At 42.0% G+C, this 27132-nt stretch overlaps 2 protein-coding genes across 3 annotated transcripts in view; one reads left to right on the top strand and one right to left on the bottom strand.

Annotated features, from left to right (window-relative positions):
- nek11.L (NIMA-related kinase 11 L homeolog) overlaps positions 1–12730 on the bottom strand; it is a 152666-nt gene extending 139936 nt beyond the window's left edge. Inside the window, exon 1 of the mRNA XM_018267502.2 lies at positions 12595–12730. The gene's annotated coding sequence lies outside the window, so the exon portion shown is untranslated. The remainder of the gene's footprint in view (positions 1–12594) is intronic.
- Positions 12731–12751: 21 nt separating this feature from the next.
- On the top strand, positions 12752–23490 carry aste1.L (asteroid homolog 1 L homeolog). 2 transcript variants are annotated; one of them, XM_018267501.2, is made up of 5 exons: positions 12752–12899; positions 13936–15269; positions 16514–16724; positions 18955–19141; positions 22844–23490. In XM_018267501.2, the coding sequence occupies exons 1-5, from the start codon at positions 12884–12886 to the stop codon at positions 23142–23144; spliced, it is 2049 nt and encodes a 682-aa protein (XP_018122990.1). In that variant the 5' UTR covers positions 12752–12883; the 3' UTR covers positions 23145–23490. The 2 variants fall into 2 exon arrangements, with proteins under 2 accessions (XP_018122990.1, XP_041421976.1); XM_041566042.1 differs by lacking the exon at positions 12752–12899 and adding an exon at positions 12919–12994.
- The last annotated feature ends 3642 nt before the right edge of the window (positions 23491–27132 follow it).

Genomic DNA, 27132 nt, shown 5'->3' with positions numbered 1-27132 from the left:
GGGCAGGGGGTACCTGTTCTTCACGGTGATCTTATTCAGACCCCGATAGTCTATACCAAGGCCGAAAGGCCTCCGTCCTTCTTCTCCACAAAGAAGAACCCAGCCCCTGCAGGAGAGGTAGAAGGGCGGATAAACCCCCGCTGGAGATTTTCTTGGATGTACTCCTTCATAGCGGTAGTCTCTGCAGGAGAGAGAGGGTAGGGTGCGCCCTCTGGGGGGCATAGCTCCTGGCAGGAGTTCAACCGGACAGTCGTAGGAGCGATGTGGGGGAAGGAACTCTGCAGACTTTTTACAAAACACATCGGAAAATCCCTTGTAAGTGGAGGGCAAAGTCTTTAATTCCGCAGAGGAGACATTCACCTTCTTGAGGGGTTTTGGCGGAAGGCAATGTTGCAGGCAAAATAAACTCCAACGAGAGATCTGCCCAGTGGACCAGTCTATGGTGGGGGTTATGCAGACGTAACCACGGAAGACCCAATATTACTGGAGTAGAAGGACAGGGGATGATGAAGAATGAAAGTTTTTCTTGATGCAGCGCCCCAACTTGTACAGATAGTTTCCGCCGTGAACTTTGTGACGAATTCAAACTCCAGGGGTTTGTCATCTATGGCGGTAATTCGCAGGGGTGAAGACAATGGAAAGCAGGGGAATCTTCATGCGTTCGGCAAAAAAGGCATCCATGAAATTGCCATCCGCTCCGGAGTCGAGGAAGGCCCTTTCGAAGATAGACTTACTTGCCAGGTGAATCTGCAAAGGAAGGAAGAAGTCTGCGTGAATTTTCTTGATACTTCTCCTGAGGTCCTCGAGTGATGCCCCTACATGAGAAACCTGAGACATACCTCGGGGTACAAAACTCTTGGCTTTGGCAGGACAGGCGTTGGCAAAATGGGAATGCCCACCACAGTATAAACAGAGACCTGCCATACGTCTTCGGAGTCTTTCCTGCTCGGAGAGGCGAGTCTTTCCTACTTGCATAGGTTCCTCCAAGGGAGACGTCGACACATGAGTCACAGGAACAGCGGGTGTTTGCAGAATCGGCCTTTGAAAGCGAGGGCCAACATGGGAGAAAATCGTCTGCTCCGCTCTCTCTCCACCTGGTGCTCTCTGAGACGAGTGTCCACCTTAATGGATAGAGCGATCAGCCTTCCAGGGTGTCAGGAGTCTCTCTGGAGACGAGATCATCTTTGATGCGGATGGATAGGCCTTGGTAGTATACAGCCTTGTAAGCGTCATCACACCAGGAAGTCTCCGCCATCAGTGTTCGGAAGTCTATAGCATACTCATTGACACTGCGGCTTCCCTGCCGGAGCTGCAAGAGACGGGCAGGGGCGTTCGTAACCCGACCTGGAGCATCAAAGACTATACGAAAAGCTTGGAGAAAGTCTTTAACATCAAAAGTCAGCGGGGAATTCTTCTCCCAAAGAGACGTTGCCCACTCCAGTGGCTTGCCTTCCAATCGAGACATCACATACCCCACCTTGGAACGCTCACTTGGAAACTGTGTGGGTTGGAACTCAAATTGAATTTGGCATTGCGTGGCAAATACCTGCAGGCTTGTGGGTCCCCACTGAAACGAGGGGGAGGTGGAATGCGAGGCTCACCTGTCGGGTAGCTTGTGTTCGTAGGGGCTGCCGCCATGGGGGGATCTCCAGTAGGTGGAGCAGTGGAGGGCGCAGAAGGCACTTGAGCTAGCAGGACATCGAGTGCTTGCCCAATGCGAACCTGCTGGTTTTCGTAGTCCTCCATGCGGGATGCCAGTCCGCGGAGCGCTCGTCCGACATGAGGTGTGGCTTCCTCAGAAGGATCCATGGCCCGAAAATAATGTCAGGGAGCCGGGAGCCCCCTCTGGGGAGTTGTCCGGATCTAGGAGGAAGCCCCTCACGAGGAATCAGGGTCGTGGTATCCAGGGTAAGGCAAGAGAATAATCAAAGTCCAGGCACAGGTCAAAAGACAGGCAGAATACAAACAAAGTCCAAGGCCAGGCAGGGGGTCAATGGCAGGCAGAGAATCAGCGAAGTCCAGGTCCAGGCAAGGGGTCACAACAAGGAATCAGGCAGATAAGCAGAGGAAACAGCAAGGGAACCCAGGAATACTCAGGGAACAGAATCCTATTTTCGGGCGCCATCTTGGCGCCTCAGGCGTCCTTTTATATTCGAATTTGGCGCCCTTGCGCCAGCGTCAGCGCGCCCGCGACCGTCGCGCCGCGCTGACGTCACGGCGCCGGCGTCGGAACCCACGTGGGTTGCCTGGGCGCCGCCATTTTGGATTCTTCGCCGCCGGGAGCGGACGCGACTCCTCGCGCTCCCGGCGGTCTTGACACAAGCTCACAGAGCTAGATGGGAGTGGTTTGAAAATGAAGAACACACTGGGCAAATAATGCCTACAAGGTCAACGTATACACTACAGCAGTGGTGGATACGGAATATATTATTGCTGCTTGAAAAACGTCACTCAGGTGGTGTTTCTGGAGACGGTATTATTATTGATATTTAGACAGAATGTGAACAAGCTCACACAGCTAAGTGGCAGTGGTTTGAAAATGAAGAACACACTGGGCAAATAATGCCTACAAGGTCAACGTATACACTACAGCAGTGGTGGATACGGAATATATTATTGCTGCTTGAAAAACGTCACTCAGGTGGTGTTTCTGGAGACGGTATTATTATTGATATTTAGACAGAATGTGAACAAGCTCACACAGCTAGATGGGAGTGGTTTGAAAATGAAGAACACACTGGGCAAATAATGCCTACAAGGTCAACGTATACACTACAGCAGTGGTGGATACGGAATATATTATTGCTGCTTGAAAAACGTCACTCAGGTGGTGTTTCTGGAGACGGTATTATTATTGATATTTAGACAGAATATGAACAAGCTCACACAGCTAAGTGGCAGTGGTTTGAAAATGAAGAACACACTGGGCAAATAATGCCTACAAGGTCAACGTATACACTACAGCAGTGGTGGATACGGAATATATTATTGCTGCTTGAAAAACGTCACTCAGGTGGTGTTTCTGGAGACGGTATTATTATTGCTATTTAGACAGAATGTGAACAAGCTCACAGAGCTTGATGGGAGTGGTTTGAAAATGAAGAACACACTGGGCAAATAATGCCTACAAGGTCAACGTATACACTACAGCAGTGGTGGATACGGAATATATTATTGCTGCTTGAAAAACGTCACTCAGGTGGTGTTTCTGGAGACGGTATTATTATTAATATTTAGACAGAATGTGAACAAGCTCACACAGCTAAGTGGCAGTGGTTTGAAAATGAAGAACACACTGGGCAAATAATGCCTACAAGGTCAACGTATACACTACAGCAGTGGTGGATACGGAATATATTATTGCTGCTTGAAAACGTCACTCAGGTGGTGTTTCTGGAGACGGTATTATTATTGATATTTAGACAGAATGTGAACAAGCTCACACAGCTAAGTGGCAGTGGTTTGAAAATGAAGAACACACTGGGCAAATAATGCCTACAAGGTCAACGTATACACTACAGCAGTGGTGGATACGGAATATATTATTGCTGCTTGAAAAACGTCACTCAGGTGGTGTTTCTGGAGACGGTATTATTATTGATATTTAGACAGAATTAGAGATGTCGCGAACTGTTCGCCGGCGAACTTGTTCGCGCGAACATCGGGTGTTCGCGCTCGCCGGAAGTTCGCGAACGTCGCGCGACGTTCGCCATTTTGGGTTCGCCATTGTTGGCGCTTTTTTTTGCCCTCTCACCCCAGACCAGCAGGTACATGGCAGCCAATCAGGAAGCTCTCCCCTGGACCACTCCCCTTCCCTATAAAAACCGAAGCCCTGCAGCGTTTTTTCACTCTGCCTGTGTGTGCTGAAGAGATAGTGTAGGGAGAGAGCTGCTGCCTGTTAGTGATTTCAGGGACAGTTGAAAGTTTGCTGGCTAGTAATCGTTTTGATACTGCTCTGTTATTGGAGGGACAGAAGTCTGCAGGGGTTTGAGGGACATTTAAGCTTAGGTAGCTTTGCTGGCTAGTAATCTACCTTCTACTGCAGTGCTCTGTATGTAGCTGCAGTGGGCAGCTGTCCTGCTTCTGATCTCATCTGCTGACTGCTGCAATAACAGTAGTCCTTGTAAGGACTGCTTTTATTTATTTTTTTGTTGTTTTACTACTACTACTACTACTACTATAAGAGCCCAGTGCTATTAGTCTAGCAGTGTTGGGGAGTGGGACTGGTGTGCTAATCTGCTGCTCCTAGTAGTTCAGCAGCACCAACTTTAATTTTTTTTTTTAATATTCATTTTTTTTTTATTTTACTTTTTTTTATTTTACTACCGCTGTAGTAGTGTATAAGTTGACCTTTTAGGCATTATTTGCCCTGTAGGCATTATTTGCACACTGTTTTCTTCAACCCGCCATCTAGCTGTGTGACCTTGTTCACATTCTGTCTAAATATCCATAATATTACCGTCTCCAGAAAAAACACCGGAGTGACTTTTTTCAAGCAGCATTCATATATTTTACGTAATCCGTATCCACCGCTGTAGTAGTGTATACGTTGACCTTGTAGGCATTATTTGCACACTGTTTTCTTCAACCCGCCATCTAGCTGTGTGACCTTGTTCACATTCTGTCTAAATATCCATAATATTACCGTCTCCAGAAAAAACACCGGAGTGACTTTTTTCAAGCAGCATTCATATATTTTACATAATCCGTATCCACCGCTGTAGTAGTGTATACGTTGACCTTGTAGGCATTATTTGCACACTGTTTTCTTCAACCCGCCATCTAGCTGTGTGACCTTGTTCACATTCTGTCTAAATATCCATAATATTACCGTCTCCAGAAAAAACACCGGAGTGACTTTTTTCAAGCAGCATTCATATATTTTACGTAATCCGTATCCACCGCTGTAGTAGTGTATACGTTGACCTTGTAGGCATTATTTGCACACTGTTTTCTTCAACCCGCCATCTAGCTGTGTGACCTTGTTCACATTCTGTCTAAATATCCATAATATTACCGTCTCCAGAAAAACACCGGAGTGACTTTTTTCAAGCAGCCATAATATATTTACGTAATCCGTATCCACCGCTGTAGTAGTGTATACGTTGACCTTGTAGGCATTATTTGCACACTGTTTTCTTCAACCCGCCATCTAGCTGTGTGAGCTTGTTCACATTTTGTCTAAATATTGATAATATTATCGTCTCTAGAAAAACCACTTGAGTTGCTTTTTTTCAAGCAGCATTCATATATTTTACATAATCCGTATCCACCGCTGTAGTAGTGTATACGTTGACCTTGTAGGCATTATTTGCACACTGTTTTCTTCAACCCGCCATCTAGCTGTGTGAGCTTGTTCACATTTTGTCTAAATATTGATAATATTATCGTCTCTAGAAAAACCACTTGAGTTACTTTTTTTCAAGCAGCATTCATATATTTTACGTAATCCGTATCCACCGCTGTAGTAGTGTATACGTTGACCTTGTAGGCATTATTTGCACACTGTTTTCTTCAACCCGCCATCTAGCTGTGTGTATTATCGTTTCCAGAAAAACCAACTGAGTTTTTGTTGTTGTTGTTGTTTTTTTAAAAATAATGCCAGGCAAAGGCAGGCCGCCACGCAGAGGCCGTGCTAGGGGCCGTGCTGCTATGCAATCCTGTGGCCCTAGCAAATTGCCCAGTTTAAAAAGCCAATGACCCTGAACTCCCAAAATGCTGAAGAGGTAGTTGACTGGCTTACACAGCACACCCCATCCTCTACCGTTCTAACTTTACCACAACATCCTCCTCATCCTCCACTGCTATGGCCACCCCACGTAACACTTCCTCCACCACCGGTGCCCCTTCTTCACTGGGGTCAGAGGAGTTATTTTCCCATGAGTTTCTTGAACTGAGTAATGCGCAACCATTATTGCCAGAAGAAGATGAAGGAGATGAGGACCTTACACCAGATTTAATTCTGGCAGAGAACACGATAGAGATGGACATAATGAGTGATGAGGAGGAGGTCCCCGCTGCTGCATCCTTCTGTGATGTGTCAGAAGAAATTGATGCATCTGAGGAGAATGATGATGAGGAGATTGATGTTTTGTGGGTGCCTAGTAGAAGAGAGCAAGAGGAGGGTAGTTCAGATGGAGAGACGGAGAGTCAGAGAGGCAGTAGGAGAATAAGACTTAGAAGAAGCAGGGAGGACAGCCCGCAGGGATCAGTAGGGCAACAACATGTATCGGCACCTGTGTTCAGCCGGCCAACGCACCCGCCATTGCCGCCAATGCCGCCAACTTCTACTGTTACCGCCAGATCGCACACTTCCAAAAAGTCAGCAGTGTGGGATTTTTTTAATGTGTGTGCCTCTGACAAAAGCATTGTAATTTGCAATGAGTGCAGTCAGAAACTGAGCCTTGGTAAGCCCAACAGCCACATAGGTACAACTTCTATGCGAAGGCACATGAGCGGCAAGCACAAAGCACTTTGGGAGCAACACCTCAAAGGCAACAGGCAAACTAAAAGCCACACTCCTTCTGGTCCAGCATCTTACTGCTCTACCTCTGCTCTCCTTGACCCGTCTGAACCACCCTCCACTCCGCCTTCCACCTTGACCACCTGTTCCCATTCCCAGTCATCTGCCACCAGCCAAGTTTCTGTGAAGGCCATGTTTGAGCGTAAGAAGCCAATGTCTGACTGTCACCCCCTTGCCCGGCGTCTGACAGCTGGCTTGTCTGCACTCTTAGCCCGCCAGCTTTTACCATACCAGCTGGTGGACTCTGAGGCCTTCTGCAAATTTGTAGCAATTGGGACACCGCAGTGGAAGGTACCCAGCCGCAATTTTTTTTCTAAAAAGGGAATACCACACCTGTACCAACATGTGCAGAGCCAAGTTACCGCATCTCTGTCACTTAGTGTTGGGCCAAAGGTCCATATGACTACTGACGCATGGTCCTCCAAGCATGGTCAGGGCAGGTATGTCACCTACACTGCCCACTGGGTGAACTTGGTAATGGCTGGGAAGCAGGGAATGGGTAGCTCAACAACAACAGTGGAGTTGGTGTCACCGCCACGGATTGCACGCGGTTCTGCCACCACCTCTACTCCTCCATCGCTCTCTACCTCGTCTTCTTCTTCTTCTTACTCTGCTGCTGGGTCCTCCTTCTCCTCCTCCACACCTGTGCACCCCCAGCTCCCCCTAGGCTATTCGACGTGCCAGGTACGCCGTTGTCACGCTGTCTTGGGGATGACGTGCCTGGAAAGCAAAAACCATACCGGATCTGTACTCCTGTCATCTCTGCAGTCACAGGCCGATCGGTGGCTGACCCCACACCAACTGCAGATCGGAAAAGTGGTGTGTGACAATGGAAGCAATCTGTTGGCAGCGTTGAGACTAGGCAATTTAACACATGTGCCCTGCATGGCACATGTGTTAAATTTAATAGTCCAACGTTTTGTCTCCAAGTACCCAGGATTCCAGGACGTTCTCACCCAGTCCAGAAAGGTGTCGGCCCATTTCAGACGTTCCTACACAGCCATGGCACGCCTTGCTGACATTCAGCAGCGCTACAACATGCCAGTCAGGCGTTTGATTTCTGACAGCCAGACTCGCTGGAATTCAACGCTCCTTATGTTGGAACGTCTGCTGCAACAACAAAGGGCCGTCAACGAGTACCTTTTTGAACTGGGTGGTAGGACTGGATCTGCACAGCTGGGGATTTTTTTCCCCCGTTACTGGGTGCTTATGCGCGATGCCTGCAGGCTCATGCGACCTTTTGAAGAGGTGACAAATATGGTCAGTCGCACCGAAGGCACCATCAGCGACCTAATACCCTTCGCTTTCTTCCTGGAGCGTGCCGTGCGACGAGTGACAGATGAGGCTGTAGACCAGCGTGACGAGGAGCTGGAAGCGCACGATTTCTGGTCGGAATCACCAGAACGAACCCAGGCACCTGCTGCAACGCAGGGAGAGGTGCCAGAAGTGGAGTCAGAGGAGGAAGGTGGCTTTGTGGAGGAGGAGGAGGAGGACCAACAGGAGCAGGCTTCCCAGGGGGCTAGTGGTGACCTTTTGGGGACCCCTGGTCTTGTACGTGGCTGGGGGGAGGAGACCGTGGATGATGCAGTCCTTGATAATGAGGAAGCGGAGATGGATAGCTCTGCATCCAACCTTGTGAGAATGGGGTCTTTCATGCTGTCATGCCTGTTGAAGGACCCCCGTATCAAGAGGCTTAAGGAGAAGGACCTGTACTGGGTCGCAACGCTACTAGACCCTCGGTACAAGCATAAAGTGTCAGAAATGTTACCAACATACCACAAGTCCGAAAAGATGCGGCATTTACAAACCAGCCTGCAAAACATGTTGTACAATGCTTTTAAGGGTGATGTCACTTCAGGAACTCATCAACATTCCAGGGGCAGAGGTGCCAGTAATCCTGCCACGAGCACACCTGCAAGGACAAAGCCCTTTGGCCAGTCTGTAACGTCAGACATGCAAATGTTTTTCTGTCCAAGGCAGCGCCACAACCCTTCTGGATCCACCCTCAAAGAACGCCTCGACCGGCAGGTAGCGGACTACCTGGCATTAACTGCAGATATCGACACTCTGAGGAGCGATGAACCCCTGGACTACTGGGTGTGCAGGCTTGATCTGTGGCCAGAGCTGTCACAATTTGCCATGAACCTCTTGTCTTGCCCAGCCTCAAGTGTGCTCTCAGAAAGGACCTTCAGTGCAGCAGGAGGGATTGTAACTGAGAAGAGAACTCGCCTAGGTCACAAAAGTGTCGATTACCTGACCTTTATTAAAATGAATGAGGGGTGGATCTCGGAGGGTTACTGCACGCCGGAAGACTTGTTCTGACTTCTATGCAGCTGTCCTTCTCTTCAAGCCTCATGACTCCACACACAGCTGTCCTTTAGCGTCCTCCTCCTCCCTCCGCCACCGTTACAAACTAGGGTGCAAACCCTACTGGTTTAATTTTTTCTGGCCTCTGTGCTTCAGTGGCTGCAACCAAAAAAACTGGGCAAACAATGTCTACAAGGTCAACGTATGGCAAAAAATGACTATTTTCAGCATTTATATGGCATATTTTTTCTGGCAACTGTGCTTCAGTGGCTGCGTCCAAAAAAATGCATATTTTCAGCATTTATATGGCATAATTTTTCTGGCCTCTGTGCTTCAGTGGCTGCAACCAAAAAAATTTATATTTTCAGCATTTATATGGCATAATTTTTCTGGCAACTGTGCTTCAGTGGCTGCGACCAAAAAAATGCATATTTTCTGCATTTATATGGCATAATTTTTCTGGCCTCTGTGCTTCAGTGGCTGCAACCAAAAAAATTTATATTTTCAGCATTTATATGGCATAATTTTTCTGGCCTCTGTGCTTCAGTGGCTGCAACCAAAAAAATGCATATTTTCAGCATTTATATGGCATAATTTTTCTGGCAACTGTGCTTCAGTGGCTGCGACCAAAAAATGCATATTTTCAGCATTTATATGGCATAATTTTTCTGGCCTCTGTGCTTCAGTGGCTGCAACCAAAAAAATGCATATTTTCAGCATTTATATGGCATAATTTTTCTGGCCTCTGTGCTTCAGTGGCTGCAACCAAAAAAATGCATATTTTCAGCATTTATATGGCATAATTTTTCTGGCCTCTGTGCTTCAGTGGCTGCAACCAAAAAAATGCATATTTTCAGCATTTATATGGCATAATTTTTCTGGCAACTGTGCTTCAGTGGCTGCGACCAAAAAAATGACTATTTTCAGCATTTATATGGCATATTTTTTCTGGCCTCTGTGCTTCAGTGGCTGCGGCCAAAAAAACTGGGCAAACAATGCCTACAAGGTCAACGTCGTTGACCTTGTAGGCATTGTTTGCCCAGTTTTTTTGGCCGCAGCCACTGAAGCACAGAGGCCAGAAAAAATATGCCATATAAATGCTGAAAATAGTCATTTTTTGCCATACGTTGACTCAACGTATATGGCAAAAAATTACTATTTTCAGCATTTATATGGCATATTTTTTCTGGCAACTGTGCTTCAGTGGCTGCGACCAAAAAAACTGGGCAAACAATGCCTACAAGGTCAACGTATGGCAAAAAATGACTATTTTCAGCATTTATATGGCATATTTTTTCTGGCAACTGTGCTTCAGTGGCTGCAACCAAAAAAACTGGGCAAACAATGTCTACAAGGTCAACGTATGGCGAAAAATTACTATTTTCAGCATTTATATGGCATATTTTTTATGGCAACTGTGCTTCAGTGGCTGCGTCCAAAAAAACTGGGCAAACAATGCCTACAAGGTCAACGTATGGCAGTTGTTTAAAGAGAACAGTAGATTACTAGCCAGCAAAGCTACCTAAGCTAAAATGTCCCTCAAATCCCTGCAGACTTCTGTCCCTCCAATACAGAGCAGTATCAAGCAGATTACTAGCCAGCAAACTTACTATCATCTGTCCCTGAAATCACTAACAGCTCTCCCCCTACACTATCTCTTCCAAGCACACACAGGCAGATTTTTCAGATACATTTTTGCCCTTGATCCCCCTCTGGCATGCCACTGTCCAGGTCGTTGCACCCTTTAAACAACTTTAAAATCATTTTTCTGGCCAGAAATGTCTTTTCTAGATGTTAAAGTTCGCCTTCCCATTGAAGTCTATGGGGTTCGCGAACCGTTCGCGAACCGCTCGCATTTTTGCGCAAGTTCGCGAATATGTTCGCGAACTTTTTTTCCGACGTTCGCTACATCCCTAGACAGAATGTGAACAAGCTCACACAGCTAGATGGCCACTGGGCAAATAATGCCTGCAAGTGCACTACTATTGGTGCACTACTATGAAGAACAGCAAACAGCACTGGACACCTTAAAGAACAGTAAGATAAGTAAAATAAAAAAAAAATTATATGTATATTAAAAAAAAAAAATATTCTCGGGTTGGTGCTGCTGAACTACTAGGAGCAGCACAGTAGCACACCAGTCCCACTCCCCAACACTGCTAGACTAATAGCACTTGGCTGTTAAAGTAGCAAAGTAAAACAACAAAAAGAAAATAAAAGCAGTCCTTACAAGGACTATTGGGTTATTACAGCAGTCAGCAGATGAGATCAGAAGAGATCAGTGCCCACAGCAGGCAGCTACATACAGAGCACTGCAGTAGAAGGTAGATTACTAGCCAGCAAAGCTACCCTAAAATGTCCCTCAAATCCCTGCAGACTTCTGTCCCTCCAATACAGAGCAGTATCAAGTAGATTACTAGCCAGCAAACTTACTATCAACTGTCCCTCAAATCAGTGAAATCACTAGCAGCTCTCTCCCTACACTAGCTCTTCCAAGCACACACAGGCAGAATGAAAAAACGCTGCAGGGCTTCAGTTTATATATGGAAGGGGAGTGGTCCAGGGGGTGTGGGGGTGGTCCAGGAGGGAGAGCTTCCTGATTGGCTGCCATGTATCTGCTGGTCTGGGGTGAGAGGTCAAAAAAAAGCGCCAGGTAAGGCGAACCCAAAATGGCGAACGTCGCGCGACGTTCGCGAACTTGCGGCGGACGCGAACAGCCGATGTTCGCGCGAACAAGTTCGCGTCCGCGAACAGTCCGCGACATCCCTACTGCCCACTGCACTGTCCTTTTCCAATAGTCCATATTAAAGGTTCCTATTGAGACTTATTAACATTCTGCAGCTGTGAAGGACATCTGCCCACTGTTATCCCTGCCTGTTTACAGGAATTCTCCATTTCAATCTATTTTTGACCACTAACTGTATATTCTATTGATATATCTATAGAACTAGAAATATTTGGCACGTAATAGCTGCTATTTGATGTAATTTCCTTTTACAGTTCTCAATTTCTTATTTATACTGAATAATTAATTCAGTTTCCAAAACAGGAGACATTTTGTGTGTCCCAATCTACAAAAAAAAAAGCATATTATAATCTATACCAAAGAAAATGACTTCTAATCCAGACACAAAATGCTACTACATATTCTTACAAACCAAGGCATGAGCTTTCTCAATGCCATTAGGGATATATATATATATATATATATATATATATATATATATATATATATATATATATATATATTTATACATAATTTGTATTATCATTTATTTTTATATATATTTAAGTGCTATCCATGATACTTTTATGGTGCCTGGTTACATATGACAAAAGGTGATATCTTTTTTATATTGTACTGAACGAGGACAGCATAGCACTTAAAACACCCCTAATAAAAGGAAACGTAACGCAAATCAACTTCCCAATCAACTTCCCAATATACATGAAGTAAAATGTGGTTCTGAAGTTATAAGTAGTTGTAATTGCATCTGAAAGCTGCATTTCTTTATGCCTTTGTCTTCTCTGGTTCTGACTCTTGAAACAATGTAGTCAAGTCAGCTCTTCAGCTTGTTAATGCTTCTGTTTCAGGAGTCACAAACAGTTTCAACGTCAAGACATCTACAGCTTTAAAAGCAATTACACAAATAACTATAAAGCCACTGATAATATGTAAAGTACTGTGTAAATAAATTTAAAATTACCTTCTACAAAAACCATATGTTTATGTGCTGTGGAAAATGCGATAATTGTTCATTTACCTCTTCAACCACTTGTTATTTTCCAGGTAAATATAAGATGGCAGCGCAGGTGTCTTTGTCTTTTCTTTGCAGCAGTCCTCAAACTCCTTGGCTGCCTGTCATTTTAGCTTTTGTTTACATGTTCGTATCCATAGCGACGTGACGTCACAGCCGGAACGAAAACACTGCTTTATGCACGCGTTCTAGGCACTCACGCAACAATGGAGGAGTTTCACAATGACGTCATTGGCATGCGTCTACAGCAAGAGCGTGCGGAGGAAGGAGACTGAATTAGTGAAGCAACAAACATATGAACAAGAAACAAGGTGGGCAGCCATCATACAGCGTTTTATTCCCGCTGTAAACAATTGCAACAGAACATATTTTGTGTAAAGCAGTGCAGCTGTGATCACTGCTCATGGTACTGAAGAAATGAAGGCTCAGTATTTTGTTTCTATCCTATCACACATCCCATGCTGTTTTCAGATTTCTGGGCCAGCGTGTTAAAATTATAGTAATATACTAACAGATGGGAAGAGGGCTGTGGTAACTTTGAATATGATTGGATAGCTAAAAATTCTTGCCTTGTCCTCCAGCTTTTCGATTACATGTTTCTAATCTCTGTCAGTTATAAAGGAAGAGATACAAATATGTTAAGAATAAATTAGCATCTTTCTGTAATAGGGTTTGGCTTAAGATCCACACAAGGTATGGTTTAAGATGGGCGAAACACTTGTGGACCATACTGTGCCTGTTCTGGGGAGGCACACTGCCTAGGGTTGCCACCTGGCCTGGCCTGTAAAATTGATGACTGATCCCAAAGTTATTAATAGGGAAAAAAGATAAATATATAGGAAGGACTGTATTTTTTCCAGAAATGGTGGCAACCCTAACTGTGCATGTCATGAAAAGCTGAGGGGGGCACATTGTGCCTGCTCTAAAACACTGTGGGGGCCACACTGTGCCAGCAGTAAAATGTTGAAGGGGACAGTGTGCCTATCAAGAAGCTCTGGGGGGGGGTGTTTAGGGGACTACATCATGCATGTTGGGAAAAGCTGGGTGGGCTCAGATTTTTTTCTCTTACTGTTCTAAGTTAAAATATTGTCCTTCCTTCTGTATTTTCAGTAAGAACGTAGTGGCCATTGGGAAATCTTGCATACACCCAGGACATTTATGTAAATATTGAAAGTATCAAACAAGCAAAATCCATGATGGCCCTTAGGGAACTACATTCACTAGTACATATAAAAGTGATTGCTGCTATGCAATTGAATACTTTGTTGGCTTTATGCATCAACATTATGATTTTAACTCTGTTTCTCTTTAATTAAAATGGATGTCTGTTTCTGTTTTTTTTTTTAGATTTTTCTGCATATATTACCACAATGGGAATTCACGGACTCATGGGCTATGTGGGGTCAAAAAAGTATTGCTTTTATGATTTACAGTTAAGAAACACAAAGATAATTATCGATGGCAATAACCTTTACCACAGACTGTACTTTGAGTTAGGATTGGATTTAATATGCGGAGGAGATTATCATTTATTCACAGACATTGTGCATAAATTCTTTGAAAGCTTGTCTGTGTGTGAGATACAAGCCTATGTTGTGTTTGATGGTGGCTGTGATATCTCTGACAAAAAACTAGAGACGCTCAAGCAACGTGCGAAGGAAAAGATCACAATGGCGCACAGCCTGTCTAAAGGAGAAGGTGGAAGTGTGTTGCCTTTGCTGGTTCGGGAAGTCTTCATACAGGTCCTGGAAAAGATGGAAGTGCCTTTTGTTCAGTGCTTTGCAGAAGCAGACAGAGAATTAGTGGTCTTGGCTAATCTTTGGAATTGCCCAGTGCTGACATTTGACAGTGATTTTTGTATCTTTGATCTGAAGGCTGGCTTCTGTCCCTTGAATTCGTTTCAGTGGAAGAATATTGTCACCACAAAAGTTGAGAATGAATGTTTCATACCAGCGAAGTGTTACTCCGTACAACAGTTCTGCAAGCACTTTAACAACATGAACATGTCATTATTGCCTCTCTTTGCTGTTCTAGTTGGCAATGATTATATTAATCTCCCGGCTTTAGAAAGGTTCTTCAGCAAAGTTCATTTGCCTATTGGAAACTCGTGCCACAGTGGAAGGAAGCATGTACGCATTCACGGCCTCTTACATTGGCTTTCTGCTTTTGTTGATGCAGAGGAGGCCATGGACAATGTGCTCAGCTACCTCAAAGCTCAGGATCGGGATGCAGTCAGACAGCTCCTTTGTTCAGCCATGGAAGAGTACAGTCTGTCTGACACTGTTAATCTTGTACAATTCTTCCAGAAGGGTATTTATAATTCTCCAACTGCAGTCATGTTGAGGCTGCCGGATTGGGTGCAGAGATCATTAGCCAGAGGCCAGATATCTCCATTACTTAGAGATGCACTTGTAATGCGGAGGTTATTCCTTCATTCACAGGTTGAGGATATGAAAAAGCCATCTGCTCACTTGATAACACAACCAGTCCGTAGGGTTATCTATGGGTTGCTGGTGACGCCAACCAACAACTTGGAGGAAAGTAATCGAAGGAATGAGCATCCTGTTAAAACATTGATTGTTGAATTTGATAGACTAGAGAAAAATCTGAGAAAATCCACTCTGGAGGCAGACACACACTGGAACTTAGCTGAAAATATTTCACTGTCCAGTCTTCCAGAGGTCAGTTAACAAAACTAATTGAGAATATTAATATTGTATTTGGATTTTAAGACTACTTTAATATTAAATTGGTCATTTGAGATATTCAGATTCCCACTTTCAGTTGAACCCCCTTTATGTTGAATTCCTTCTTTTATATGTAAGCCTTAGACACCTGTAACTAACTAAGAAAGGAAGGAAAGTGCAAACCATGGAGGTTTTTTTTTTAAGAATGAAAGAATAATTGGCATATTTCCAATGCAAGCCCTATTTATCTAGCTTATGCTGAACTTTGGCACATAATTCCTTTTAACACTGATTCTAAAAACAGTGCTGGTTACTGGCACTAGAACAATGTGTATACCCTTTCCATGGTAACAGAAAGTAACAAAAAAAAAGGATCATGTCACCATTCATTGTGTGCAGTACAAACCAGTGTGAAAGGTGCAAACAGAAAGAAAACACTATTATCTAAACATTGCTGCGTAGAACAATATATTAAATAGAATTACTTTAGATATTAGCTGCTGAGATGGCAGGCCATTGGCCCATGTATGGTCCCAAATTTATGCCCTCCCCAAGAAATATTTGCCTGGGACGTGAACATATACTGATTGGGCTGGACATAGATTGTAGTTCAACATTATCTATCAAAATCTGAATTTTTCTTAGTCAATAAAAAAAAGTCTGACCAAACTAGAATCCACAATGTGGCCTTATTTATTAATAAAAAAGCGCGATTGGGGACAAACTCGATAAAATAAAGCAAAAATCCAAATCGTACTATTTTTTTTCTGAGTTTTTCCCCCCAAATTTCTCAATTTTTTGGGGCTTTTTCCCGAAAAGCCAGAATGTTTCAGAAAAGTAGCAGTTATAAAAGAACTGGTTCAGCCTGCTTTGATGTAGTATGAACCAGCTGCAAAGTACAAGGAACACAAAGGAATCACAGGAATTTACAATTGCCTTGACTTGGTGTTATGCCCTTAGTGGGGTGCCCCTAAACATGCAACCAGACATGAATCAGCTAATGTTATCATTCACTCTATTCCCACTTAGAAATACTTGCTCCACAACTTTTGCACAATTTACCAAAGTAGATGTTAATTTGCATGTGTAATGCACAAGTTGTGATGCAGACTTTTTAGCAGACCCCTGCAATGATGCTTACATTTTGAAGAAAGGAGTAACATTGTATGGTAAAATATGGCGATTTTCAGAGGCTTGTGTGTATTAACAAAGCTTATGTTGAAATTTCTCACTCTCAGGCTTCTACAGAGATACGCCTAAAGCTGCTCCTGGACACACTGGAAGTAAAAACAACTGTTCTGGCATCTGTGCCTCTTGCCCACCGCCTTTCAGTTGCAGTCACATGTTATTGGGTCAGATATGCTGATCCCAAAGTTAAGCTGCATCACCTAAAAGCTCTTCTGATGGGTTCAGTGTGTGGAGAATTGTATGACATGTTCCCTACAGCAGGTATGTGCAAAATAATACGAAGAAATCTACTAAATGGAAAATCCACTTTTTGTGTAGAGCCTGTCTATAGACTCCAATGAAAGTTCACTTTCAAGGGGCAACATTGTAAATAAAAACAATTATTTCTTGGCTTTACTTAAGAAGAACTTTTCAATTAAGAATATCTGAGATGGGAATATATTTCCTGACTTTTAGAGAAAATGTAAAGTTTTTAAAATCCATAACTGGATACATTTCAGTTTAACCAATGATTAGAGAGTAATCAACCCAAAAATGTCAACCCAAAAAAATAAGGTTTTGCCTAATAAAAGAAAACAATTCTAAGCAATGTTGCAATATACATTCATTACAAATTTTCTATGGTGTTTTCTAAAGGATCAATAACACCAAAAAAAGATAGTGTTTTAAAGTAATTAACATATTATATACTGTTAACATGCACTGGTAAAAGCTGTTTGTTTGCTTCAGAAAGACTACTATAGTTCATATAAATAAGCTGCTGTGTAGCCATGGGGCAGCCATTCAAGTTAGGAAAAAAGTAGAAAAGGCACAGGCTACTTAGCACATAACAGATAAGCCCTGTGCAATACAATGGTGTTAGATCTGTTATCTGCTATGTAATATGTCCTTTTCTCCTTTTTCCAGCTTGAATGGCTGCCCCCATGGCTACACAGCAGCTTGTTTGTATAAACTACAGTAGTCTTTTTGAAGCAAACACAGAACTTTTACCAGTGCAGAGCACCAGTACATTGTTTTAATTACTTTGATACACTTTCAGTTTTTGGTGTTACTGTTCCTTTGTCATTTGTATATGTATTGCTATTGAAAGCAGCATTTATCCCTTTCTATTCTCTGCCCTGATGGCTCAGATTGTTGATCCAATGTAAGACAAGGCAGCTGTTTTTACAAGTAACTTTAAAAGCACTGAACATTTTGAATATATGTATATTGGGAGAGTTGCTTAAAAATTTGTTTTTTTTGTATTAGTCAAATTTTTATTTTGGCATTGACTTGCCTTTAAAATGCAGAGATCTGTCTAATACCTGCTGAATTTCACTTCTGTCCCACTGTTTTCTAGTAACATTGACTCTCTGTTTTGAACATCTACAGTCTCAGCTTTAATGTTGTATCTAATAACCCCAGTTTCTGAAACTGTGAAAAGTGAGTGCTCTCAAGAACTAGTAAGAACCAGCATCAGTAAAGGAACAATATACCTTTTGTCCAAGCAGGATTGACATTAACATTATTTTTCAAGCAATGCATACAGTCCTAGGCAGTTTTGCTTAAAGGAGAACTAAACCCTTAATTAAAAAAACCCTACCCTACATAGACCCTCCCTCCCTGCTCCCCCCCAGCCTAGCTGTTACCCTTGGTAAATGCCCCAAGCTCTTTACTTACCCCTCAGTGCAGATTCAGGGCATCAGAGTTCACGGGCGCTTCTTCGCTTCGGTAATCTTCAGGTAGAGCACGGCATATCGGCACATGCGCAATTAGAGCAATCTTCTGTGTCACGACAACTGCGCATGCACCGAAAGTCATGGAAATTGCCAAAGCGCCGGAAGAAAACCCAAAGATTACTGAAGAGGGGAAGATGGCGCTCGTGAACTCTGATGCCTTGAATCTGCACCGAGGGGTAAGTGAAGAGTTAGGGGCATTTACCAGGGCTAACAGTTAGGCTGGGGGGGGGGAGCAGGGAGGGGGGTCTATGTAGGGTAGGGTTTTTTTTTTAAATTAAGGGTTTAGTTCTCCTTTAAGATGCCCTGTATATCTGCATATGTGCGTTTATTCATATCAGTAAGTGCAGCCATGATCGTGCCCAGAGGTAACTTTATCCATGCAAAAGGTGATTACATGAAACAGATCTCTCTCTCATGACAGGAACAATTACAGAATGGCTGCAGGATTTTATTAAGCAATGCCTTTTAAGCACATACTCTAACCTTGCTCCAATTATTCCTATGTTTCATTGCTGAGTTGGTTGTCCTTTCCAGCTATGGACCTAATTTTATCCATAAATATATCAAGTTTCCTGATGGTTTTTAAAACCTCTACTTTAACCATAGTCAGTTATTATGTATCACAGAGACAGAACTGGGGGGGGGGGATATATAAATCTGCTGTGTAATATATGAATCTTGGGGGTAAGATTGATAATTATCTACTGTGTATTCGATTACTTGTATTTATGTTACAGTGAATGATTGTTACTTTTTCTGTATCTTGTGATCAGAGGGGAATAGTGAGGACTTCCTATATGTGCATGAGCAGCTACAGAAAATAATACAAGGGAATCCACGCCAAAAAGTTCCAAACAAGGAAGACTTGCACATATTCTGCCAGTGGCAATGCTGCCTTCAGGTGGGACTGCATCTTAATCAGCTCCTATGCACACCGCTGCTGCATCCCAACATTAAAAGGTGAGAAAAGCTTGTGCTAGCTGTGCTTTACAGCTCCGTCATCTTCCCTACAGTAAAGGAAAATCCACAATTGTTTTTAATATATTGCCTTCCCTACCCCTCCAGAATGGCTACATTTTCTGGTGACATTTTTGGATTTTTAATGGCATGGTTGCATTTAATTCCCAGAGACCCCCATCTCAGTCCCATAGCTGATGCCAGCTGTGAACAGTAACACCAAAAAAAATAAATGTTTTAAAGTAATGAATATATCATGTAGTGTTGCCTTGCACTGGTAAAACTGATCTGTTTGCTTCAGAAACACTACTATAGTTCATATAAACAAGCTGCTGTGTAGCAATGGGGGAAATTGAAAAAATGCTATATGGCACAGGTTAAATAGTGGATAACAGATAACACCATTATGTCCTACAGAGCTTATCTGCTATCTGCTGTGTAACGTGAGCCTTTTCTCCTATGAATGGCTGCCTCCATTGCTACACAGCAGCTTATTTATATAAACCAGTGGTCCCCAACCAGTAGCTCATGAGCAACATGTTGCTCTCCAACCCCTTGGATGTTGCTCTTGGTGGCCCCAAAGCAGCTGCTTATTTTTGAAATCCAGGCTTGGAAGCAAGTTTTAGTTGCATAAAAAACTAAGTATAGTGCCAAGTAGAGTCTCCTGTAGGCCGCCAGTCCACATAGGGGCTACCAAATAGCCAATCACAGACCTCATTTATCACCCCAAGGGACATTTTCATGCTTGTGTTGCTCCCCAACTTTTTTTACATTTGAATGTGGCTCACAGGTAAAAAAGGTTGGGGATCCCTGATATAAACAATAGTAGTGTTTCCTGAAGCAAATACAGCAGTTTTACCAGGGCAGGCAACATTGCATTATATTTGTATTACTTTAAATAACTTTTTCCTGGTCCATGTCCAGGGGGCTCAGAAAAAAAAGCGTCAGCTACTGTACTGAAATAAACCACATTTTGCATGAAGGTACTGTGCAGCACTGTACACATTAACTATGGCCTTTCATGAGACAATCACCCTTTAATATTCTCTCTATACTGTGCACCTTCTGCTTGTGTCTTATTTGCAGTGATCATTTTGGCTCAATTTTTAAATAAACTTTAAACGTTGTCACATATATCATTATAAACAGTTGGGGTAGATCATTGCGAGCTGTTCAAGAATTGTTTCACCAAACCATTTCTTACAAAGTAAAATTATGATCTTAAAGGGGTGGTGGCCAGTTCTAGGTGACTTTTCAATTGGTCTTCATTATTTATTTTTTATAGTTTTTTAATTGTTTGCCTTTTTCTTCTGGCTCCAGCCTTCAAATGGGGGGTCACTGACCCCATCTAAAATGCTCTCTTTTATTACTCATCTTTTTATTCAGGTCCTCTCCAGTCATCTTCCAGTCTCTCATTCAAATCAATCCATGGTTGCTAGGGTATTTGCACCATAGCAACCAGATTGCTGAAATTGCAAACTGGAGAGCTGCTGAATAAAGAGCTAAATACTTAAAACAAAACAAATAAACACAAATACGAAATGAAAACCAATTGCGGATTGTCTCAGGATATCTCTCTAAATCATACTAAAAGGTATGAAGGTATGTAAAAGGACTCAATGTGCAGTAGAAGGCACAATTCTTTGTAAAATGTTACAAATGGTACCACCCCTTTAAAGTCCTATTCCAGCTGCTACAATTAGCAATGTTTTATTGCATAATCATCAACATTCTCATACAAAGTTCTGTTTGTGCTACTATGCAATATTTTTTGGGTGAGAACAGTGATTTTATTAAAAAAAATAGTTCAGAAATAAATAATGAGCTTGTGTGGCTTTATAGCAGCAAAACTAGCAGACTTATTTTTCTGACTATAGATCCCATTTTAGATTGACAGTGCCATCTGTCTTCTAGGGTCATAAATGCAGCTAGAAAGCCGATTAGATGTCAGACCAGCTCTTTATTACAAATATTGTTTTTTTTATATATATATTCTCTCTCTGTCTCATGCCCTCTCCTTCTCATCTTTCATTGCTCATACTCAAACAAATGCCTGGTAGCTAGTGGTCAAGTCAGATTCTATGACTTTCCGACTGTACAGACAGCAGTTGAACTACCACATAAGTACACTGATTTAAACTATTGTATCATATAGTAAATGTCACATTTAAAGGAGAAGGAAACCCAGTCGACGCAAAAACCCTCCCCCCCTCCCGTGTGTTGCCCACCCTCCCTCCTCCTCCCTGGCCTACCTGTCCCACTGGGCAAATGCCCCTAACTTGTTACTTACCCTTCTGTGCAGGTCCAGTCCATGGAGTTCACAGGCACCATCTTCTTCCACGCGATCTTCTTCCTGCTTTGACCGGCATTTTGGCGCATGCGCAGCAGGAGCATTTCGCCGGTACGGATCTACTGCGCATGCGCCAAAAGTCACGAAGTTTTCCGATTTCACTTCGTGACTTTTGGCGCATGCGCAGTAGATTGTACCGGCGAAATGCTCCTACTGCGCATGCGCCAGTCAAAGCAGGGAGAAGGTCGCTTGGAAGAAGATGGCATCGGTGAACTCAATAGACTGGACCTGCGCAAAAGGGTAAGTAACAAGTTAGGGGCATTTGCCCAGTGGGACAGGTAGGCCAGGGGGGAGGAGGGAGGGGAAGCAACACGGGAGTGTTTTTGCGACAACTAGGTTTCCTTCTCCTTTAAGATGTTGGGATTGATATGTAGGGGCAGATTTGTTAAAGGAGGAAAGTTGTCTTGCACTTGAGGGTGCCAAATGTTAGGCAACCCCAAGTGATTTTATTTACTTACCTGAAACCCCGGGCTGGTGCTCCTATCAGCAGAAAACTGCACCGGCCCAGGGTTCTTCCAGTGAGCACCACAGAGTGATCCTCTTCCGTCTTCTTCTTTCTTCAAATTTCCCGGGTCAAACGCATGTCCAGTTGAAAGAAATAGCCGACTTTTTAGTTAAAGTTTGGCTTTTCGTTCTACTGCGAATGCGCAGCCGTGTGAAGAAAGAGTATGACGGAAGAGAAGTGCTCCGTGGTGCTCACTGGTATAACCCCGTGCGGGTGCAGTTTTCTGCTGATAGGAGCACCAGCCTGGGGTTTAGGTAAGTCAATACAATCACTTGGGGGGCCTAACATTTGGCATCCCCTAGTGCACCAAGCCTTTCCTTCTTTAAAGTTCGAGTTGTAAGTTGTATTTTAACTTGAATGCTCAAACTTTTTTGGGGGGCCAAATTCACATTTAAAAAACAAAAAAAACGTGAATATTCGAGATTATTATACCTCAACCCTGGAAATAGCTGGAATCCGAAAATACACCAGCTAAAACCTGTTGAGGTTCTAGAAGTCAATGGCAGAGGCTGATGTTAATAGTAGTGATGAGCCAAATTTTTGCCAAGTTTTGAAGCAAAAATAATGCCCCATAGACTCCATTGGGAGAAAAAAAAATGTTGCACGTCCAAAAAATGTTGCGTGTCAAATTTTGTTTGAGGTTTTTTGAAGTCAAGGTTTTTTTTTTTCAGAGGAAAACTCGAATCGAATTGAATTTGTACGCAATAGTTTTTGGATCGGTAATAGTCGTTCGAGTTTTAGACGTTCAACTTTTTTTCTTAAGTAAGATACCATTTGAGTTAATTTGAGGTAAAATAAACTCTATCACTTGACCTTTGATAAATAACCTCCATAATGTTGTTTTTCTCAGACTTTACAGTGGCACGCTTGTTCACCTTTTATGTCAGAAACTGAAGAGCTCATCCTTGGTAGAAGATCTTTTTAACCCATGTCCACCATTGAAAACGCTGTACCAGCAAATGATGGAAGCAGTATTATTAGCCGTACCAGAGGATTGCTTCAAGAGCAGGACTCTGCCTAGCGCACACAAATCGAAGATGGGAAAGAAAAAAAACAGAAATGTTAAGAGTAAAGAGGAAGCCCCTGCATTGGAAAATCAGCCTATGTATGAAGTTACCAACAGATATTTAGGCCTAATGCTTGATGAATAATAGTATCACAGTCAACTGACCGTCTGTATATAGTGAGCAGCAGACTGGAGAGAAATATACATATATTTAGGACATGAAACGTTCTATACAACAATGAAAGTGTACTCTATGGGACGTACAAATATCATGAAAATGTAGGATGTTGTTACCAAGCACTTGTTTATTATTGCACTGTGCCATTTTGTTTTGACAAAGAAATGAATTGTATCTGTCAGTCTTTTATGGAGTACAAGTATGGGATCTGTTATCCAGAATGCTAGGGACATGGTGTTTTCCAGATAATGGATTCCGTAATTTGGATCTTCGTACCTTAAGTCTACTAGAAAATCATGTAAACATTAAATAAACCCAATAGGCTTGTTTTGCTTCCATTAAAGGGGTGGTTAACCTTGAGTTAACTTTTAGTAGGGTATAGAAGGACCAATTCTAAGCAACTTTCCAGTTGGTCTTCATTATTTTTATATATATATATATATATATATATATATATATATATATATATATATATATATATATAGTTTAATTATTTGCCTTTTTCTGACTGCAGCTTTCAAAAGGGGGTCACTGACTATCTGAAAACAAATGCTGTGTAAGGCTACAAATATATTGTTATTGCTACTTTTTATTACTTATCTTTCTATTCAGGCCTCTCCTATTTATATTCCAGTCTCTCATTCAAATCAATGCATGGTTGCTACGGTAATTTGGGCCCTAGCAACCGGATAGCTGAAATTGCAAACTGGAGAGCTGCTGAATAAAAAGCTAAATAAATCAAAACCCACAGATAATAAACAAATTGGAAATTGTCTCAGAACATCACTCTCTATATCATGCTAAAAGTTAACTCAAAGGTAAACAATCCATATAAGGATTAATTACATCTTAGTTTGGATCCAGTACAAGGCACGGTTTTACTATTACAGAGAAACGGGAAATCATTTTAAAAAAATTTGGATTATTTGGATAAAATGGAGTCTATTGGAGACGGCCTTTATGTAATTCGGAGCTTTCTGGATAATGGGTTTCAGGATAATGGATCCCATACCTATACATTATTACTGGTGCTGGGTTAAAAAAAGGTAAATCACCAGTAGGTTTACACCAGTAAACACAAGAACCAAAATATACTGCAATCACAGAAGGTCACAGTATTGGACTGAAATATGCGTGTATAAATTCGAAAGTTTAACGGTAAAAACAAAATCATATTTATTTGTATTTTAATAAAGAAATTAAACTATGGATTTTCATGAAAAATGATTGATATTTTGCCATTTCTAATTATACCATGAGGGCAGAATAATTCAGCTGATTATTACTTATTTTTCCCCCTTAAAGGAAAACTATACCCCCCAAACAATGTAGGTCTCTATAAAAAGATATTGCATAAAACAGCTCATATGTAAAATCCTGCTTCATGTAAATAAACCATTTTCATAATAATATACTTTTCTTGTAGTATGTGCCATTGGGTAATCGTAAATAGAAAATTGCCATTTTAAAAAATAAGGGCTGCCCCCTGGGATCGTAGGATTCACTGTACTCACAAACATACCAACAAACCATACATGTTAGGTCACATGAGCCAATTAACAGACAGAGTTGTGTCTTTTGCTTCCACACTTCTTCCTGTTACAGTTAGAGTTGTAGTATTTCTGGTCAGGTGATCTCTGAGGCAGCACAGAGACCATCACGAAATGGTGGCTCAAGGCAAGAGATGTAAAAGGGCAATATTTACTTAAATATATAGACCAGTTTGGTCAGATTCTTTAATATGCCACTTAATATGATATAAACTATCTGTTGCTTAAGTGTTCATTTTGGGGGTATAGTTTTCCTTTAAAGGAGAACTAAAACCCCTCAATTAAAAAAAGCCCCTCCCTGTTTCCCCCCCCCCACATAGTTGATTACCCCTGAAAGTGCCCCTAATACAATACTCACATATTGGTGCAGAGTAAGTGCAAGAGCTCATGGGGGCCATCTTCTGGCTCCTCATCCTTCCCTTCGGGAATTTTTGGCTCATGCGTGCTTTCTACGAACTGTTTGCAGCAAGCAAGAAAATTCATATGCATTATTTTCATTTGGGGTTCATACATAATCACATACTTTGGTAAATCTATGCATATTGGGCATCAAATTGTTCAGCAGACCTCTGGCATTCTTATTTAGGGTGATTTGCCTTTGTACATAAAACAGTGTGTGTGATAAATGCGGCAAACTGCAACATTGTTAGGTGATTTTTAGAATAGCAATTATTTGTAGTTTGGTGTAGAAAGACGTCTTTACCCTTGTTGGATTATATGGTTTTCAGGGGTCACTGTACTAGTTTTGCAGTTTTTACCGCACATAAAACTGGCGATGTGTTTATGAATTAGTGTAAATGTAAGCCTGCAATTAGTATAGATTTATAGCTTAAAACAATGGTACTGAATGGATTGAATGCAGCAGCTTTTTAAAGGAAAACTATACCCCAAAATGAATACTTAAGCAACAGATAGTTTATATCAAATTGAATGACATATTAAAGAATCTTACCAAACTGGAATATATATTTACATAAATATTGCCCTTTTACATCTCTTGCCTTGAGCCACCATTTTGTGACTCTATCTGTGCTGCCTCAGAGATCACCTGACCAGAAATACTACAACACTAACTGTAACAGGAAGAAGTGAGGAAGCAAAAGGCAGAATTCTGTCTGTTAATTGGCTCATGTGACCTTACATGTGGTTTGTATGTGTGCACAGTGAATCGTACGATCTCAGGGGGCGGCCCTTATTTTTTAAAATGGCAATTTCCTATTTATGATTACCCAATGGCACATACTACTAAAAAAGTATATTATTATGATAATGGTTCATTTACATGAAGCAGGGTTTTACACATGAGCTGTTTTACTCAGTATCGTTTAATAGAGACCTACATTGTTTGGGGGGTATAGTTTTCCTTTAATGATATAAACATGAATTTGTGTTGTTGTAAGAGATTGCAGCATGGTTTTTATGAATTTTAGGATTTATATATGTATAACTGGTGATGAATTATTGTTTATTGGATTGTGTAAGGGGTGGTTTAAAAAAAACCCCCAGATAATTTAAATAATTGTGTAATGCATTGACTGTGTATTGTGTTGGAGAGCAAGGGGTCAATAGCTTACAGTATAAGAAGGAAGTGAAGTAAATCAGTCCTTGAGAAAGCAGGCCCATGCCCCTGAAAGGTGATTAGGAACTCTGCTGATAGTGAACTGTAAATCATCTCTTCTGTGACTGTGTGAGTGAAGTGCACAAAGTTCTGACCCTCAGCACTAAATGCAGTGGTGGAAAGGACACGGAACTGATTGATGGGGTGATTAAATGGAGGAGTTGCGGTGGTTGGGTTCACAGGCAGATAAGATTCTTACCCCCTTATGTAATAAAAGGCACTAAGTTTGCCCAGAAGCAGTAACCCAAAGCAACCAATAAGAGGTTTACTTTTAAGCAGGTGATCAGTAAATGCTACCTGCTTATTGGTTACTGTTCCTGGGCAAACGTAGTGCCTTTTATTACATAACCCCGTTAATGTTGTGTTTTATTTTAACATTGTGAATGCATATGATTGGGGGGGGGGGGTATTGGGTAAAATAAAAGTGGAAAAATCATTACCTTATAAGGAATCCCCTGTTTTTGGACTTTTTTGATTATACAGTCATATGAAAAAGTTTGGGAACTCCTCTTAAATAGATACTGACACCAGAAAATAATAATTTGCCATAAAAGTATTTGCCTGATGCTTCTACATTACCTTTCTTACCCCCATGTTCCTCTATGAGGGGGCTGCCATATTTGTGCAGCAGGAGTCCATTAGCATTAGAAACTCAGGTTAAAAAGGGACAGTCAGGTTGGCAAAACAGTCAGGTTTAGGAACTTCAAGTAACGATTACAAAAGCAGAACTATCCTTGGAAAATGATCAACGTGACCTATAGGTAACTTTTAATGTAGATTAACAAGT

The sequence above is a fragment of the Xenopus laevis genome, chromosome 6L (genome assembly GCF_017654675.1).
Source record: "Xenopus laevis strain J_2021 chromosome 6L, Xenopus_laevis_v10.1, whole genome shotgun sequence".
In the NCBI taxonomy this organism is placed as follows: Eukaryota; Metazoa; Chordata; class Amphibia; order Anura; family Pipidae; genus Xenopus; species Xenopus laevis.
This window is presented reverse-complemented; position numbering and strand designations above follow the sequence as displayed.

Coding starts and splice junctions, on each gene's coding strand:
- aste1.L (XM_018267501.2), top strand. Junction 15,270..16,513: donor CACTGTCCAGTCTTCCAGAG/GTCAGTTAACAA, acceptor TCTCACTCTCAG/GCTTCTACAGAGATACGCCT. Junction 19,142..22,843: donor CTGCATCCCAACATTAAAAG/GTGAGAAAAGCT, acceptor TGTTTTTCTCAG/ACTTTACAGTGGCACGCTTG.